The sequence below is a fragment of the Microtus ochrogaster genome, chromosome 8, assembly GCF_000317375.1.
Source record: "Microtus ochrogaster isolate Prairie Vole_2 chromosome 8, MicOch1.0, whole genome shotgun sequence".
Taxonomy (NCBI): Eukaryota; Metazoa; Chordata; class Mammalia; order Rodentia; family Cricetidae; genus Microtus; species Microtus ochrogaster.
This window is the reverse complement of record NC_022015.1, coordinates 73962534-73980283: the sequence shown is the minus strand read 5'-3', so window position 1 is coordinate 73980283 and position 17750 is coordinate 73962534. Positions and strand designations below refer to the sequence as shown.

General features: G+C 49.9%; 2 protein-coding genes across 4 annotated transcripts in view; both read left to right on the top strand.

Moving 5' to 3' along the window:
* The first annotated feature begins 3831 nt into the window (after nt 1-3831).
* On the top strand, nt 3832-4704 carry LOC113456537. The gene has a single exon (XM_026781337.1). It carries the CDS (start codon nt 3850-3852, stop codon nt 4492-4494), a length of 645 nt encoding a protein of 214 aa, XP_026637138.1. The 5' UTR covers nt 3832-3849; the 3' UTR covers nt 4495-4704.
* A 7843-nt stretch (nt 4705-12547) lies between these two features.
* Nucleotides 12548-17750, top strand: part of Cuedc2 (CUE domain containing 2) — an 8241-nt gene continuing 3038 nt past the window's right edge. For 2 of the 3 annotated variants that reach the window (XM_005352407.2, XM_005352406.2), the window contains exon 1: nt 12548-12624. The gene's annotated coding sequence lies outside the window, so the exon portion shown is untranslated. Of the gene's footprint in view, nt 12625-13885; nt 13992-17750 lie in introns of all 3 variants that reach the window. The other variant, XM_026781510.1, reaches the window with a different exon arrangement.

Sequence of the window (17750 nt, the reverse complement as noted above, 5' to 3'; positions counted from 1 at the left end):
ACATTCGTGATGAGGGACTATCTAAGGCTGGATTGTGAGCCCTGTGAGAACGAAGTCCTGCTCGAGCTGTGGGTATGAGGATTCCAATCACAGCAGCCAGGGGATATCAGACACAGGCACTGGACCTTCAAGCCACAAGCACGCTGCCCGACCTCTTCGCAGAGGTAGTAATGAGCTCCACAGCTAGCTCTGGGCCGACCTCCCAGAGTCCAGTGAAGAGAGGAAGGATAACATGAGCAAAGGGGTCAAGACCGTGATGGGGATACCCACAGAAACAGCTGGCCTGAGCTAGTGGGAGCTCACTGACTCCGTACTGACAGCGGGGAACCTGTAGAGGACCAAACTAGGTCGTCTGAATGTGGGTGACAGTTGTGTGGCTGGGGTAGACTGTGGGGCCTGGCAGTGGAACCAGGACTTGTCTCTAGTGCTTGAGCTGTCTTTCTGGAGCCCATTCTCTTTGGAGGGATACTATACTCAGCCTAGGTATATTGGAGGGGGGCTTGGTCCTGTCTCAAAGTGACGTGCCTGACTTTGTTGAATCCCCACTGGAAGCCTTACCCTCTCTGGGGAGTGGATGGGGGAGTGAGGTGGGTGGAAGGTGGGGGGAGAGGGAGGAGGGGAGGGGAGGGAGAAGGAACTGGGATTGGCATGTAAAATGAGAAAAAAAATGTTTTTGTTTTTTTTTTTTTTTTTTTTTTTTTTGGACCCGGTTTTTTTTTTGGGTTTGGGGCCCTCCAAAAAAAAATTTTTTTTTTTTTTTTTTTTTTTTTTTTTTTTTCTGAGACCTGGTTTCTCTGTAGCTTTGGAGCCTGTCCTGGAACTAGCTTTTTTTTTTTTTTTTTTTTTTTTTTTTTTTTTTTATTTTATTTATTATATGTAGTGTTCTGTCTACATGTTTGTCTGAACGCCAGAAGAGGGCACCAGATCTCATTACAGATGGTTGTGAGGCACCATGTGGTTGCTGGGAGCTGAACTCATGACCTCTGGAAGAGCAGTCAGTCAATGCTTTTAACCTATGAGCCATCTCTCCAGCCCCGGAACTAGCTTTTATAGACTAGGCTGGCCCCAAACTCACAGAGATCCACCTGCCTCTGCCTCCCAAGTGCTGGGATTAAAGGCATGCGCCACCACTGCCCAGCTGAGAAAAAAACTGTTTTAAAAAATAAATTAAAAAAATTAAAAGAATTAGAAAAGGATTCTGAATAACAGGCCCAAGACAGTTTCTTTATTACCAATGGTATTTACAGCATAGAGAGGGGAATTCCACATCACTTCAGGTCAACCAGAACTGCACAGCTAGACGCTGTTTCAAAAAGAAAAGGGGCCAGAGAGATGGCTCAGAGGTTAAGAGCATTGCCTATTCTTCCAGAGGACCCAAGTTCAATCCCAGCACCTACATGACAGTTCACAACCATCCATAGGTAACTCCAGTCCCAGGGGAGTGAACCCTTCGTCTGACCTCCATGGACTTCTGCACACACATGGTGTAGTCACAGACTCTGGAAAACACACATATACGCATAAAATTAAATAAATAAACATTTTTTAAAGATTTATTTATTATGTGTACAGTGTTCTGCCGACATGTATGCCTACAGGCCAGAAGAGGGCACCAGATCTCACTGCAGATGGTTGTGAGCCATATGTGGATTCTGGGAATTGAATTTGGGTCCCTGGAAGAGCAGGTAATGTTCTTAACCTCAGAGCCATCTCTCCAGCCCTGAATAAACATTGTTTAAAGTTGTATTTATTATGTATGCAGTGTTCTGCCTGCGTGTATGCTTTCAGGCCAGAAGAGAGCACCAGATCTCATTATAGATAGTTGAGCCATCATGTAGTTGCTGGGAATTGAACTCGGGACCTCTAGAAGAGCACTGTCTGGAAGAGCAGTCAGTGCTCTTGACCTCTGAACCATCTCTCCAGCCCCAATGAATAAATATTTCTAAAAGAGGAAAGTGTAGTTTCCCCGAAACATGAGGGATATTTCTAGAACCAGGGTGAATAAACCCTGACTCACAACTTGACCCCTATTTCCCTCATTGTGCCTAAAACCTCAGAGCAGCAAGTACAAAGGCACCCATACTAAAATTCAGGGTCTGCACCTTCTCAGTCTCGGCTTGAACTCGGTCTGACGTGTATCCGTCCACCAACCAGGTAAGAAGAGACTCTCCTGAGGAAGTACACACAGGTAAAGCTGACCAGTCCGTGGGGCCTGTCACTCATGTCTAGGCTGGCATGAGATCAGCCCATGGGTAACCTTGGCTAGTCCTCAGGTGCTGGTTACAGAGGGACAAAGTTATATAAACAGCAAGTTCTAGAAGTAGGAGTCCTCTTGGGTGTGACAAACTGAAAATGCATGAGACAAATTTACCAGCTGTGGAGACAGAAAGTCTGAAATGGGTCCTACTGGCCATTTGGGGGGGGCTGAATGCCTGACTCAGGAAAGGTTGCTGAAGGTGTTGGTTTGACTCTTCCCTTCTGCAGGCTTCTGTGCTTGAATCTCTCATCTCTCTCTTTCTGGTGGGAAAAGTCTTTTCTGGCAGGCATCAGTATGACTCTGGCCCACCTCTTCCATGTTTGAAGTTCTCATAATTACATTGGAGTCATATGTAGTCTAGAGTACTCTCTTAAGATTATTATTTTATTCATGTTATGAGTTTGCTTGCACAAATTTGTGTGATACGTGCACATAGGAATCCTCGGAGGCCAGATTCCCTAAACCTGGAGTTGCAGGGGGCTGTGGACCATCTCGCAGGTGCTGGGACTTTATTAAAAAGGGGTGGAAGCGTCCAATGTTCTGAGGAGTGCATGTGTAAGCTCAGGCCTTTTGCTTGGAGTTACTGGGCCCTAGTTCCTGCTCAGTCTACACACTGGCTGGCTCCCAGCCAGCTCAAGGTGTTTCTCTTTGCCTAGTAACAGGGAGGTGAGGCTAAAGCAGGCATGTAAGGGAAGAACGCAACTGTAAAGTGGTGGAGAGAAGCTCTGTCCTGGACTGTTCTGGCTCTGCCAAAGGCTGGAGAAAAATCCCGCTAGGCTGAAGGAGGCAAGTGAATGGGAAGAGTTAAAGGGAAATCATATCAGGGGCTGAGGGCTTGAAAAGCCTGGGTACCTGAGGGGTTGCTTGTTTGGAGACAGGGTCTCTCGTAGCCCAGGCTGCTCTCTAACAGGTTGACCCTGAATTCCTGGTCTTCCTGCCTCTACTCCAAGAGTCCTGGGACTACGGGCTGGATCTGGTGGGATCATACCCTGGGCTTTGGGCATGTTAGGCACTCTATTAACAGACCTACATTCCCGGATGAGAAGGTGGGGGGCTGAATGCCTGACTCAGGAAAGGTTGCTGAAGGCCATCAGTCAGACACGCAAGACCCAGGCCATGAACCAGAGCCCGGGTCCAGCAACTTGTGGTGGTTAAGAATTATGTACCCAGGCCGGGCGATGGTGGCGCACGCCTTTAATCCCAGCACTCGGGAGGCAGAGGCAGGCGGATCTCTGTGAGTTCGAGACCAGCCTGGTCTACAGAGCTAGATCCAGGACAGGCTCCAAAGCCACAGAGAAACCCTGTCTCGAAAAACCAAAAAAAAAAAAAAAAAAAAAAAAAAAAAAAAAAGAATTATGTACCCAGCCGGACGCCACACCTTTAATTCCAGCACTCGGTTGGTAGAGGCAGCAGGATCTGTGTGAGTTCGAGGCCAGCCTGGGTCTAAAGAGCAAGTTCCAGGGCAGGCTTCAAAGCTACACTGAGAAACCCTGTCTCGAAAAACAAAGAAACAAACAAAAAAGAATTGTGTATCTATCCACCATCCACAGGTCTGGACCCAGTAAAAATGCTTGCCTCCTGAGGTTCAGGTCATGTACTCCTACATCTGCCTGCCGCCTGGGGAGGGCATCTGGCCTCGGCTGCAGTCCCTCACCTACACCTACCTGCCCGCTCCCCTGTTGCTGCCGCCCATCCAGACCCACAACTTCTGCAGCCGGCCGGCCGGGCTGAGCGCGGCCCCGCGTGAATTCCACTGCTTCTACGGTGCGACCCTGGCGTCCACGCCGCCCTGGTGGTTCTTCCCGCGGCCGGGTGCCGCTACCCTTGGCCCGTCGTTCCCCGCGGCCGGCGCGTCAGCACCATCCCAGCCGGCGCCCGACGCCGAGGGCTGGGGACAGTGGCCTGAGGGCGGCAGCCTGCAGCTGCAGCTGCGCTGGGGACGCGTGGAGCGCACGCGGGGACCGCCCCTGCCGCTGCCAGACGCGGTGCGCCGCGAGCTGCGGCGCGTGTACGGCACCTACCCACGCACCGACGTACGCGTCACCCGGCGTGGCAGCCAGTTCCTGCTGCAGGCCGCGCCGCGCGTGGGCGAGCCCGAGTACCAGGTGGCGAGGCGTGTAGTGCGCCGGCCTGCAGGCGGTGACGATGATGGGGACGGCGGGGACGGCGGGGACAGCCGGGCCGCTCCCGAGGCGGTGCAGCGTGGCCGCCCCAAGAAGAAGCAAGGTCTGCGCTGAGCGCGCTTGCGCGCCTGCCGGCCCCGAGTATGGTTTCTCTTGAGGGAAACCCGCTCGACGATGCGGGAAAGGAGAAAGGTCTTGGGGTGAAAGCAGCACCTAGATGCTTCTCCTCTCCGCCCTTAGCCGTCTGTGTGGGCCCCGCTTGCCCTCCTCTTCCAGCTTGGGAAGGGAAGTAAATAAGTGGTAGAAGTCTAGTGTTCACAGCGAGGTAGGTTTTTGTTGGTTTGTTTTTCAAGACAGGGTTTCTTTGTGTAGTCTTGGCTCCCCTGGAACTCGCTCTGTAGACCAGGCTGGCCTCGAACTCACAGACATCCGTCTGCCTCACAGTCCGACTCCTTTTAACTGTTCAGAAGTTGGCATTTTGCCAGCCTCTCCGCGTGTCCGGGGCTTCAGCAGTATCTCCGCAGTGCACACTCGATGATCTTCTAGACTCATCTGCCTGGACTCACTCTCCAGACCTAGGGTGGTTTTGAAGTGTGGGAGTAACTGGGAAATGTCACTTGTGAGCTAGGTTTAGAGCTGGTTCTGACGTTTTCCTAGCCATGTGTCCTCTCTGAGCCCCTCAACTATCACATCTGTAAAACATAAAATTAGCTTACCTAGATGTTCAGAGGAATCTCATTCATTCTTTTACCCTTTTTATTATTTATTGTTTTTATTTTATTTTATTTTTGAGATAGGGTTTCTTTGTATAACCGCCTTTAGATGTCCTGGAACTTGCTTTGTAGACCAGGCTGGCCTCGAACTCACAGAGATCCGCCTGCCTCTGCCTCCAAATGCTGGGATTAAAGGCTTGTATCACCACGCCGGGTTTATCCCAATTCTTGTTAACATTCTTTAGTTTCGTAATAAAGAAGGTCTTGCTATTATTTAACCCTGGCTGACCTCAAACTGGCAGCAGTTTTCCTGCCTCAGCCTACTTGGGGGTCCCCATATATAATGGGACCACACTTTACTAGTTTTTTCCCCTCAGAAATGGAGCTGGGTCTGGGTGGCGGTGGCGCATGCTTTTAATGCACTATTTTAGTAGTGGTGTTGATGGGCTTGAATGGAGAAACCTTTAATCCTGGCACTCAGAAGCAGAGGTTTATAGATCTTGATCTCTGTAAGTTCCAAACTAGAGCCAGGGCTACATAGTAAGACTGCAAAACCTTAGCAGGTGTGTGTCTGTCTGTGTGTTTGTGGATTGTGTATGCATATCAGTGTAGGTTGTAGGTTTCAGAGGAGGTCCCACTCCTCAGCCCACTTTTTTTTTGTTTGTTTTGTTTTGTTTTTTTGAGACAGGGTTTCTCTGTGGCTTTGGAGCCTGTCCTGGAACTCACTCTGTAGACCAGGCTGGTCTCGAACTCACAGAGATCCACCTGCCTCTGCCTCCCGAGTGCTGGGATTAAAGGCGTGTGCCACCATTGCCAGGCAGCCCACTTTTTTTTAAATGAACTTATTTTGATTTATGTGCATTGGTGTTTTGCCTGCATATATGTCTGTGTGAGGCTGTCAGATCTTGGAGTTAAACAGTTGTTGGCTGCCAGGTGGGTCCCCACCCCCCTTGTTTTTTGAAACAGGGTTTCTCAATGGAACCTGGGGCTTACCACTACGCTAGAATTAGTAGGAGCCAACCATCTTCCTCTTTCCACACCCCAGTGCTGGGGGAATAGGCATGACCAGTATGCCTGGCTTTTTACGTGGGTGTTGAAGTTGTAACTCAGGCCCTGTTGGTACACACACACACACACACACACACACACACACACACACACAATGAATAAACTGACTCTGCCCCCAGAGTGCTGGGATTAAAGGTGTGCAACACCACTGCCTGCTATATTACTATAATGTTAAAAGAGGTTTCAAAAATAAATTCTATATAACTGTCACTGATTTTTTTCATATTTTTTATTTATTTTTGAGACAGCGTCTTATTGTATAGCCTAGCTGACCTAGAATTTGCTCTATAGACCAAAATGGCCTTGAATCCACAAGAGATCTGCCTGCTTCTGCCTCTCAGGCACTAAGTTATTTTTTTATCATGTCTGGATATTGTAGCAGGCTTTCTTTTGGGCCATCAACCAGCTCCCAAATCATGACATGGAGACTTAATATTAATTATGAATGCTCGGCCTTATCTTATGCTTCTCCCGCTAGCTCTTATAACTGAATTTAGCCTTTTTCATCTTACGTTTTGCCTCGGAGCTTGTTAACCTTTCATTCTGTATGTCTACTTTCGCCACTTCCTTCCTGGCTGGCTGGTGGCTGGTGGCTGACGGCCCTGGGTGTTTCTCTTTCTCCCTTGTTCTCTCTCTCCGGAGCCTAGAGCCCTCCTCCTACTTATTCTTTCTGCCTGCCAGCCCCACTTATCCCTCCACTACCCACTACTGCCGGTCAGCTTTTTACTGGACCAATCAGGTACCTTAGGCAGGCAAGGTAAAAACAGCAACCCATCTTTACATAATTAAACTAATTTAACACATCTTTGCCTTGTTAAACAAATATTCCACAATAGAACATTTTTTACTTTTACATTCATACACTCACATGGCATACACACTTACGGAAGTCAGAACAATTTTTGGTAAGCAGTTCTCTCCTTCCACCATGTAGATTCTAGAGCTAGAAACTCTGATAGCAAACAATCCTACCTGATCAACTGTATCCCCAGCCTCTGATTTTATCTACTTTTATTTTATTTTATGTGTGTGTGTGTGTGTGTGTTGTATACCTTATGTATGTCTAGTGCCCTCCAATACCAGAAGAGGGCATTGGGTCCCCTGGGTGCTCTTTCCCCCACTTTTTTAAAGGACAGCATCTTACTGTGTATCCCTGACTGGCCTAGAATTCCTATGTAGGACTCAGCTGGTCTAGAACTCAGAGAGAGTTCTAGCTTCCGAGTACTGGGATTAAAGGCATGTGTCTCCATAGCCAAGTTCAAACCACACTTTGAAACAAATGAAGTTTTCAAATTAAATGGTGAGCCCCACACCAACATAACATGTTCTCTGCATTCTGTCTGCTCCTTTTCCCTCTTCTTGGGTCTTTTACCCGCCCCGCCAGTCGCTGATGCTCTGCCCTGTAAACATGGTGCCCTGTGGTTTCCCTGTATTGCTCCGGGCTTCACATACTGAAGGGGGAAGACCCCTACTTGCAGGTTTCAGAGAAGGACATTGCTTCTCAGCAGAGCTCACAGCAGCACACTCCACTCCCAGCCCTGCAGGGAGCAGAACACTTCCTTGTTTGAGCTCCATTTTGAACTTAACTTTTAAAGCAAAGCGCAGGACTCATAAAACCCAGACTGCCTGAGATCTTACAGTTCATTTGCTCTTCAAGACTCCCTGCCTCAATGTTCATCCTGTCAGGACTCCAGAATTACAAGAGGGTGCTCATCCAAGGTCACATAGTAGGTGGAAATACAGAATTCGCAGCTCCCAGGAGGACCTGAGCACCCAAGCCCTGATCCTCACAGCTGCCTTCTCCTGGCCCTAACACTGCTCAGCCCAAGGATCAGTATGGAGCCCATCACACAGCAAGGCCTGACAGATAAATTTCAAGTCCCACACCATTTGACAACTGCCCTTCCCACTGAATAATTCCCATTCTACTTAGAAAAACCTAATGAACAAGGCACTAGCGAGATGGTTCAGCCCGTACAGGTATTGAGGCCTAGCGAGATGGTTCAGCCCGTACAGGTATTGAGGCCTAGCGAGATGGTTCAGCCCGTACAGGTATTGAGGCCTAGCTTAACTACTGATTTCAGTACCTGAGACTCACATGGTAGGAGAGAACCAACCCTGTTTTCTGACCTACACACACACACACACACACACACACACATACACACACACACACAACAGATAAATAATAAAGTATCTTTTAAAGGACTAGAATAAGAACCATGGTCTCCCACACTTCTAAGGGCTTGCTCTGTGCCAGGTGCTATGCTAAAGCCCCTTGCAGGCGTTTATCAATTCACTAAAGTTGATGCTCACAAAACTTCAATGTGGATATAATTATTATTTCCATTTACACACGAGGAAGCAGCCTGACACAGTCCTATATCGGTTATAAAATGAGAATGTGATCTTAATTGGCTTTAATCTCTAGGTCAAACTTCCTCGTCATACACAAGACACATACACAAAATGCAAGGAATGTTTCTTGAGGGAACTGTCACGTGCAGAACCCTGGGTTAGATGATACCAGGGCAAGGGGCTTGTGGATCTACCCACTGAATAGGAACATGAGGAACCTGTACTTTTGGGAAGTTGGAAGAGGCTTCAAAAGACAAATAGAACTCCGCTAGAGAGTGATGGGGAAGAGGCAGCCAAGAAGAGCCTAGCAGGAGACAGCAAGAGCGAGCTTGGCAGCCGCAGGAGGAAGCAGCAGGCCATCATGGAGACAGCAGTGGAAGATGAGCCCTGGAAGCTACGTGGAAACCATTCTGGAGGACTGACAGCAAACAGACACAGGCCGGATAGAGGAGCGTGTCTGTAAACACTTGGGAGGTGGAGGCAGCAAGGGTAGTAGCTCAAGGTGATCCTTGGCTAGAGAGGTATCCTGGGCTATAGAAGGCCTTGTCTCAGAGGGGGGAAGGAGGTGGGGTAGACTGTTAGGAAGTCATGAAGCCTTTGAGCAGAAGAATACCCCAAGTTGATGTTATAAAGGGTTTGGCCAAGGAGCCTCCAGGAGCACCTGCTGGGCAGCTGTGGATGAGAACCATCCGGTTTCCTGTAACTCTGGCATTGGCGGGATAGCACAGCCGGGCACCAGAACTGAGTCCCTAGGGCATTTGCTAGAGCTCACAGCCTATGGAATTCAGTTCTCAGAGCCAGGTGGCTGGTGTTCTCTCAGTCTGGACGCTGCCCTCCAGAGCGCTCTTCTGTGAATTATTTTTACATTTATTTAGTGTGTGTGTGTGGTGTGTGTGTGTGTGTCTACACACAGGGCATGTGAGGTCAGATGGATTTTCTGTTCCACCCTGTGAGTTTCAAGGGCACCAGATATTGTGGTAAGTACCTTGAGCCATCTCATTGGTCCCTTCTGTAAATGTTCCCCAATCCCAACATGGACAAATTGAGATTCGGGGTGTAGCCTGGGATCTCAGAACACTTCCTACCCACTCAGTTGTGGGGTGCTGAGCTTGGAGCTAGAAATGGGATCCCACAGTAGAGAAATGGACAAGAGCTGGAGCCAAGCATGAGGGGAGGGGCTCAGGGTATGCCAGGGACTGGACATTGCTGAGTCCTTTTATCGCCTGCCCAGATGTGTTCATGGTGGGCCGGTATAGGGGCGAGAGGGGTGAAAGTCGGTGGCGGGGGGGGGGAGGGGGGGAAGGAGCCAAAACTTGCACCTGACTATTTGTAGTTGGAGGAGCTTCCTCAGCTAAGGGGGACTGCCAAGACAGCGGCTCAGGAATGTTAGCTCCAGAAAATGGCCCCCTTGAATGACGTCTTGAGTGTTTGGGATAGCTGAGGGGAGGAGGAAGTCTTCCCTGGAATGCACTTCCAGTTTCTGGAGCTGTAAATGACAGCTGGGTGCTCTCCTCACAGATCCCTGGAGAGAGAAAGCCAAACCAGCAGACTCGGGAGTCACCCTCCCCACAGCCCTGCTGAATCCTGGGAAAGGAGCAGCACTTACCCACAGATCCTCTTCTCTGGCATCCCAGGGGCTGGATCTGCTAAAATCAGCTGTGTGGAGCTCCTTAAATAGCCCCCCCCCGCCCCAGAGCCCCACCCACCCTTGCAGGCTCTTCTGAGAAAGGAGGAAGGTGTGGGAGGGCCAGGCATGCTGTCTGCTGCCCAGAGAGTCCTTTCTGACCTCAAGCCAGAGGCAGGGACAACGTGCCCCAACCCATTCTTCTCAGTGTCCCCTTCCCTATTTTCAGTGCCTGGGTGCTCCTCCCATGCCCAGAGACCAGTCCTTTGGTTCTTTTGCTGTTCTGGATGCCAGGAACCTCTTACCCTGATGGCTGAACTCAAACCTGATTCCTGGTTTTGACGCAGGGGGCTGGGGAATTACAAGCATTGCATATAACATAGGCTCCTGGTCTTTTCTGTCACTCGAGGAGACCCTGCAGCCTACATATATTACCTAAGGGAATAGCAGAGAGGAGGCACACTTGGCCTCCCCACCCCTGTGCCAGGGGTTTAAGCAGCACTCAGGGGAGTTGGCTCCCATTTTGGGGAAGGGAAAAGGAAGAACTTAGGGGACATAGAACCAGGAACTATGGGCAAGGTCAGGTTAGCTGTGGCATCTCTAGCAGATGTCCTTAACCCGAGGGTCTCGACCCTTTTGTGGGTAGAATGACCCCTTTCCATGGGAGTCACAAAACCATCGGGAAACAGATATTAAATTACAATTCATAACAGTAGCAAAATTACAGTTATGAAGTAGCAATGAAAATAATGTTATGGTTGGGGGTCACCACAACATGAGGAACTGTATTAAAGGGTCGGAGCATTAGGAAGGTTGAGAACCGCTGCTCTAAAGATTCATGGAAATGCCACCTGACATTTTGCCTGTGGTAATCCCCTCCCTCTGCCCAACCTTCTTTCCTGAGGCCCCAGAACCTGACCTGGTCTGCACAGAGTTAAGTCTCCCCAGAATCTGAGTTAGGAATAGAGAGGCTCCCCCTAGCAACTTTTGGCATCGTTCTTCCCTGAGAATCCAGGATGATCTTTCTGATATCTAGCAACATCTAAGAGCCAGTCAGGCAAGAATCGGGGAGTTGCGGAGGAGGAAGACCCAACCTCGGAGTGGCTGCCGCCGGGGTCTTGGGTCAGAACTCAGCAGGCAGCCCTGCTGAGGAAACCTGTAAGTTCCGAGAAGGAGGCTGGTAAGGCATGAACAGTCATCAGAATTGTGCAATGGGCAAAGGGGAGGAGGAAAGGGTACCCAAAAGGGAGGGCTGGCAGGGGCCTGGGGCTAAAGAGGGAGACCATAAAGTGGCTGTCACCCCACCTCTTATTAACCCTGGCAGAGCCAGGCTGCCAGCGGAGAAGCCAAGCCTGTTCTCCATCTCCTCTTTCCTTCCCCTTCTCAGCAGCCACCCACCCCGCCAGGGAGGAGGGAGCCATGGTGAGGGACGCAGGGGAAGGAAGGCAGGCAGAAATCTCTTTTCTCCAGATCTTGGCTCTACTTCAGTCTCTAGGGAATGGGTCAGCACTTTCTCTCTGGGACCGAGTTTCTAGAGGCTAGCAGTTCCTGGGACCCTGGTACCCTACTGGCCCTGAACCAAGGCTCCCCCTTGCTGATTGGGATGGGCCCTTCAACAATCGAAAGGGATTCTAGGCACCCATTTTTGAGTTCAAAAGAAGGCATGCTTGTGGGCTTCCTCACAGAGCATTAGGGAAGCTGAGGCAGCAGAATAAAAAGCGGAAGCTGAGGCCTTACTTACTAGGTGTGTAGCTGTCCTGTCTCTTCTAGGTTATTAGCCCTGCCAGTGTAGGCAAGAGGGCACAGGGTGTGGAGGAGGTCTGCCAGCCATCATGGATCTAGGCTCAGGTCTATCCTCATTCCAAGCATTTTTAATGTTCATTACGTTAAGACCCTGGAAGCCACCTCTTGGGAAGACATCAAGGGACAAAGGGGAGGGATACATGAGGTCCTGGAATTTAGGTCCTAAGAGCTGACTGAGTGACAGGACTTGAAGCCAGGCTGAACACGAAGGGGGAGGTGCTGGAATTTGGGGGAGATCATTAGATTTTGCAATAGGAGACACCACATCCAGTCGGGAAGCCGTGGAGATTGAAGAAGGGCAAGAGAGACAAGGAAGAGGAAAGGGAAATCTATAGGCTTTCCAGGTGAGGATCCTAGGGGCAAGGAAATTAGGCGGGCAGGAAAATCCTGGGTTCCTTCAGGAATAAAGGCTGAAAGGTCCGGGACCTCTAGCGGACAAAAGAGAACAACACAGTGATGCCTCTCTTCCCAAAACAAACATGGCCGCCGGGGAACCGGTCCGAAACGCTAAGACATTGGAGAATGGGGAAAGAAGCCCCGCCCCGGTATGGGCAAATCGCCCTCCTCCAAAATGACCACCACGGCGTCTCTGGGCCCCGCCTTTGATCTCGTTGGTGGGACTAGGGGATAAGAACTGCACCGCGCGGGACTAGTCGCTGGCGGCGCCTGACGGAGCAGGTGATTTCCCCTCCAGCCCCGGGCCTAGGGCTAGGAGAGTCGCGGAGAGCATTGACACAGGGTACCCCTCCTCGCGTTCCCTATGGTACCCCCCGGGAGGGGTTCGGCCGGACCCCTTTCTCTAATTGTCTCCTGTGGCCTGTATCGAGGACCATCTAGCTTGTTCAGGCCTATCTTGTCATGTGACTCACCCCTCCCAAGGCGGCTATTGCCTCCCTGGGTTCTCAGGCCCCCTGTTCTGGACACTTCTGAGTGCCCTGCTAACGGTTATAAAAAGCTCTTGCTTCAAGGGTCGGCCATCAATGATATCCCACTTCCTGTGTTCACCTCCCAGGGTTTGTGCACCTGCCTGACGTTAGATGGCGGGATCCTTTGCTCCCCACAATGTCCTTGGTACCTCTTAAGACCTGGCGTGGGGATCAGGGTGAAATAGTTTTTGCTGGGGCTTTCGTTGGGCTGCATCATGACTTTATAATAGGGCAGGGAGAAATAATGAAGACCTTTGGGCTAGACCCCTTACTGCTCCCTTAAATCTCCAGGACTCCTTCCCACGTTGCTTCCCAGGAATTCTGCGTTCACATGGCCTGCGTTCAACCCCCATTTAGTTCCTGTCCACTCCAGGGGAGTAGTGGACACTGCTTATCCTAAGCTAAGTTGCCCAGAGGATCTCTCTAGCTCTGCACCCTCTAATAGAGTGTCTAACAGATGCAGACCTATATCTGGTCCTTTGGGAGGCTCAGGCTATCCCAGGGCAAGGAGGATGGGCAGCTGAGTTATTTGGCTGTGCGGAGAAAGTGAGTCCAGCAGAGCGGTGTTTGTAGAGGCGCAGGGAGAAGGGAGTGAGCAAAGATTCTGTTGTGGGTGAGACTGCTGGCCAGGCAAGAGAGGCCCAGAGTACAGGTCCCGGCCACACCATTGGCCTCACGAGAGCTAGTGTAATAGCGAGGCTGCGGAAGCCAGGCTGCCTGTGTGTGAAACTGTCATTAACCTATCCCATGACCTTGGGAAAGTTTCTCACATTTTCGTTGTCTTCATTTCCTCCCAGGTACTGGGCATAATAGTATCCACATTTCAAGGCTGTTACTGGGATCAAGGAAGTTAATGCACTGCTCTATATGCAGCCAGTAGATACTTTCTAACGATCAGTGCAAGTGTTTTTGTTTAATGTTTTTCGATTTATTTCATTTCACATATATCACCATTTTGCTTGCATGTATGCCCGTGTACCACGTGCACGCCCGGTACCCTTGACGGTCAAAAGAAAGGGACTGGAGTTGTGAACAGTTGTGAGCTGGGAATCAAACTTAGGTCTTCTGCAGGCACACCCAGTGCTCTGACTGTTGCTCGGTCTCTCCAGCCCCCATCAGGTGAGTTGTAGCAGGACTCACGGACAATGATTGTCACATTTCATAGGAACCACTAACTAGTGAGCTCTGATCAGAAGGTGCTAGGTTCTGCGGGCTCTATCTGGAACTTCAAAAATCTTACGGAAATCCTGGGGTGCTGCTCAGGTTGACTTAGGAAGCCAATTTAGTCGTTCACATCTCCCCCAGCTCCGGAACTATGGAGAGAAAATATTAGGAGGTGTTCTCAAACAGGAAGGACATGTCAGGGAAGGCTGGGAGGAGAGGAAAGGGTGGGAAGAGAGACGTGACAGGCTTTGAAATCTGAACCATGTTTGGTCAGTCCAAAACTGGAGGAGATAGGATGGTCTCTTAGCAGAAGAGCCAGCCCCAGAACCTTGGAGGAGGAAGGCTTTTCCTTTGAAGACAGTGAAGGATTTCCCAGTAACAACTTTGCAGGTTTCTAACACCTTGGTTAGAAACCTCACATTCACCCCCCCACAAAGCCTCCTTAGAAATGGGGCTTTCATGCAGCAGCAAGTGTCTTCACCCCTCCCCCCAGAGGTTTCCAGGCCACTATCAACAGTCAGGGTGTGAGGATGGGGTAGGTCTCTGGAGGGGGCTACCTTTATAGGACAGTTGCATGATGGGAGCTAGAATGCCCGGGCTAAGGTGTTCAGTCCTGCAACGGGGCCTGGGGCTAAGGGCAGAAGGTGTTCATCTCCCTTGAGAGACAGCAGCTACTCAGTCCTCCTTTTAAAGTTCCTTTTTGTGCGCTCACAGTCACTCTGATTTAGCACTGAAAGGACCAGGTCCAACCCATGAGGAAGTCTTGATATCCCTCATCCCCAGAGTTACCCCTAAATTAACACTGTAGTATTGCTGGGGACCCAGGTGAGGGTCCCATACAATCAAGTGCTGGACTTTCTGGGAAGGTAATAGGAAGTAACTATTAAATTTGATGTTTGTTTGTTTTTGAAACAGGGTCTCACTGTATAGCACTGGCTAGCCTGGGACTCACTATGTGAACTAGGCTGCTCTCAGTCACAGAGATCCTCCTGCCTCTGCTTGCTGAGTGCTGGGATTAAAGGTGTGCGCCACCACATCAGCATTTTGTTAAAGACTTATTTGTGTGTGGTGTGTGTGTGTAAGGTACCGAAAGGATGTCCAGTCCTATTGGGTGCCTCCGAGTATGGATGCTGACAAACTCTGGTACTCTGGTAAAGCAGAGAGTACTTTGAACCACTGAATCATCTCTCCAGCCCCCACGATTGCATTTTTTAAAAAGATTTATTTATTTTTTATATATACACTATTCTGCCCACATGTACACCTGCAGGCCAGAAGAGGGCGCCAGGTCTCATTACAGATGGTTGTGAGCCAGCATGTGGGTGCTGGGAATTGAACTCAGGATCTCTAGAAGAACAGCCTATATGCACTTAACCACTGAGCCATCTCTCCAGCCCCCACAATTGCATCTTAAGTAGTTCATACAGCTGTGATGGGGAGAAGGGGTTGCTGGGGGAGATGGTAGCAGGAGGAGAGAGGTGTCAGGAAGCACCTACAGGCAAGAAATAGTGCCAAGTGGCAGCCAAGGCGATAAGAAAGGTGTGGGCCTAGGGAGATGCTTCAGTAGGGAAAGTGTGTACTGTGTGAGCCTGAAGGCCTGAGTTCGGATCCCTAGCACCCACATTAAAAACAAAAACAAAGCAAACAAACAAAACATAAAAGCAGGTGTAGCCAGGCACAATAGTACCTGCCTTAAATGCCAAACAGAGGCAGGAGGATCACTGTGAGTTCAAGGCCATATTGGTATACATAGTAAATTCTCAGACAGCCAGGACTAAATAGAGAAACCCTGTCTCAAAGACAAACAGTCACAGCAGGTATGGAGGTGCACAGCTGTAACTCCAGCACTGGGGCTCAAGACAGGAGTGCCGTGGCCAGCCGGAAAAGCCAAAATAGAATACTCCATGTTCATCCCTCTGAGTTCAAGACCATTCTGGTCTGCATAGAGAGTTCTAGGACAGCCAGGACTATAGAGACACTTATTTATTTATCTGTCTATTTATTTTTAAAATTTATTAATTATGGATACAGTGTTCTTCCTGCTCTTCCTGCATATATCCCTTGCAGGCCAGAAGAGGGCACCAGATCTTATTACAGATGGTTGTGAGCCACCATGTGGTTGCTGGGACTTGAACTCAGGACCTCTGAAAGAGAAGTCAGTGCTCTGAACCTCTGAGCCATCTCTCCAACTCCTAGAGACACTATTTTAAACAAACAAAAAGGGGAGAGAAGTGTTGGAAGCAGACAGCCTGATGTCAGCCTCTGGCTCCACTGCAGTGGCACCCACACCACACACACAGCAGATGTGGTAGAGAATAATCAGGGTTTGGTAACTAATTGGCTGATGAAGAGCAAGGGATAGAGGGCTGTCATGGTGAATTCCTAGGCTGTTAGCTGAAGAGCTGTGTCTGGATATTCATTTAGGGAGGATACTCCCAGAGGATAAGTGTACTTGAGAGGGTATCACTTAGGGAATGCAAAGTGTGAGGCACCTGGAAGCTTCCATGTGGTGGTTGGCAAGCTTCCAGTTGGCAGCTCGGGCTGAACTAGAGGACTGAGCATCTGAGAACTGGTGACATACAGTTGGTGCATAAGGATGGGCCCAGGTGAGACCCTGCAGAGAGAAGGCAGCAGGGCAAGGAGAATAGTGGCCTTGAGTCAGAGGGCCACAGATGGGGCACAGAGGCAGGAATCAGGAAAGAAGTACCTGAGGGGGAGGACGCCAGAGGCTGTGAGCTCAGGATTGTGGGTGGTGGTGCAGATAGTAACCGAAACTATACACACAGTGCTCAAGACCAAACTCGGGAGTTATGTGGTTCAGCCTCATAGACCAAAACCTAAAAAGGAACTGGTAACCTTAGCACGAGAAATTAGGGAAAATATGGTATATTCAGTAGGAGTTGGTATGATTGCTTGGGTCCAGGGAAGGGTGAGAGAAGGCAAAATCAAGAGTAGTCCCATGCTTCAGATGTAGTAGCTGAGTGAGGGGTGCGTATGTGCAGGGGTGTGGGGAGGGCATGGGTGTGAGTGAGGGGTGCATATGTGCAGGGGGTGTGAGGAGGGCATGGGTGTGAGTGAGGGGTGCATATGTGCAGGGGTGTGAGGAGGGTATGGGTGTGAGTGAGGGGTGCATATGTGCGGGGGTGTGAGGAGGGCATGGGTGTGAGGGGTGCATATGTGCAGGGGGTGTGAGGAGGGTATGAGTATGGGCGGTTGGATTCCGAGATTCCTCTAGAGCCTTCCAAATGAGGGTTGGCTAACATTTGGTTCTCTGAGTCTTGAGCCATTCTTACCATCTGTGCATTCCGGACTCCCATATAGAGTTTAGGGGTCAAAAGTATGGAGATGGGGGCTGGAGATCTGTCTTAGAGTTAAGAGCACTGTTGCTTTGGGAATGGACAACAGGTTCAGTTCCCAGCACCCACATGGTGGCTTATAATCTTTTGAACTCCAGTTCTAGTAGATCTGGCGCCCTCTTCTGACACCCTCCCTGAGTACCAGGCATGTACCTTTGTGTCCTTGCATAAATGCATGCAAACACACATGCACAGAAAATAATAAATCTTTTTTAAAAGCTTGTAGATGAATTAAGCCAGAAAATATATACCTAGCACTTGCTGAATACAGACATTTTCCTAGACACTAGGAAACGGAACTGCCAAAGAATAAGGGAGCCAGCAGGTTGGAGAAATAGCAAGGGCAGTGGGGCGGCGG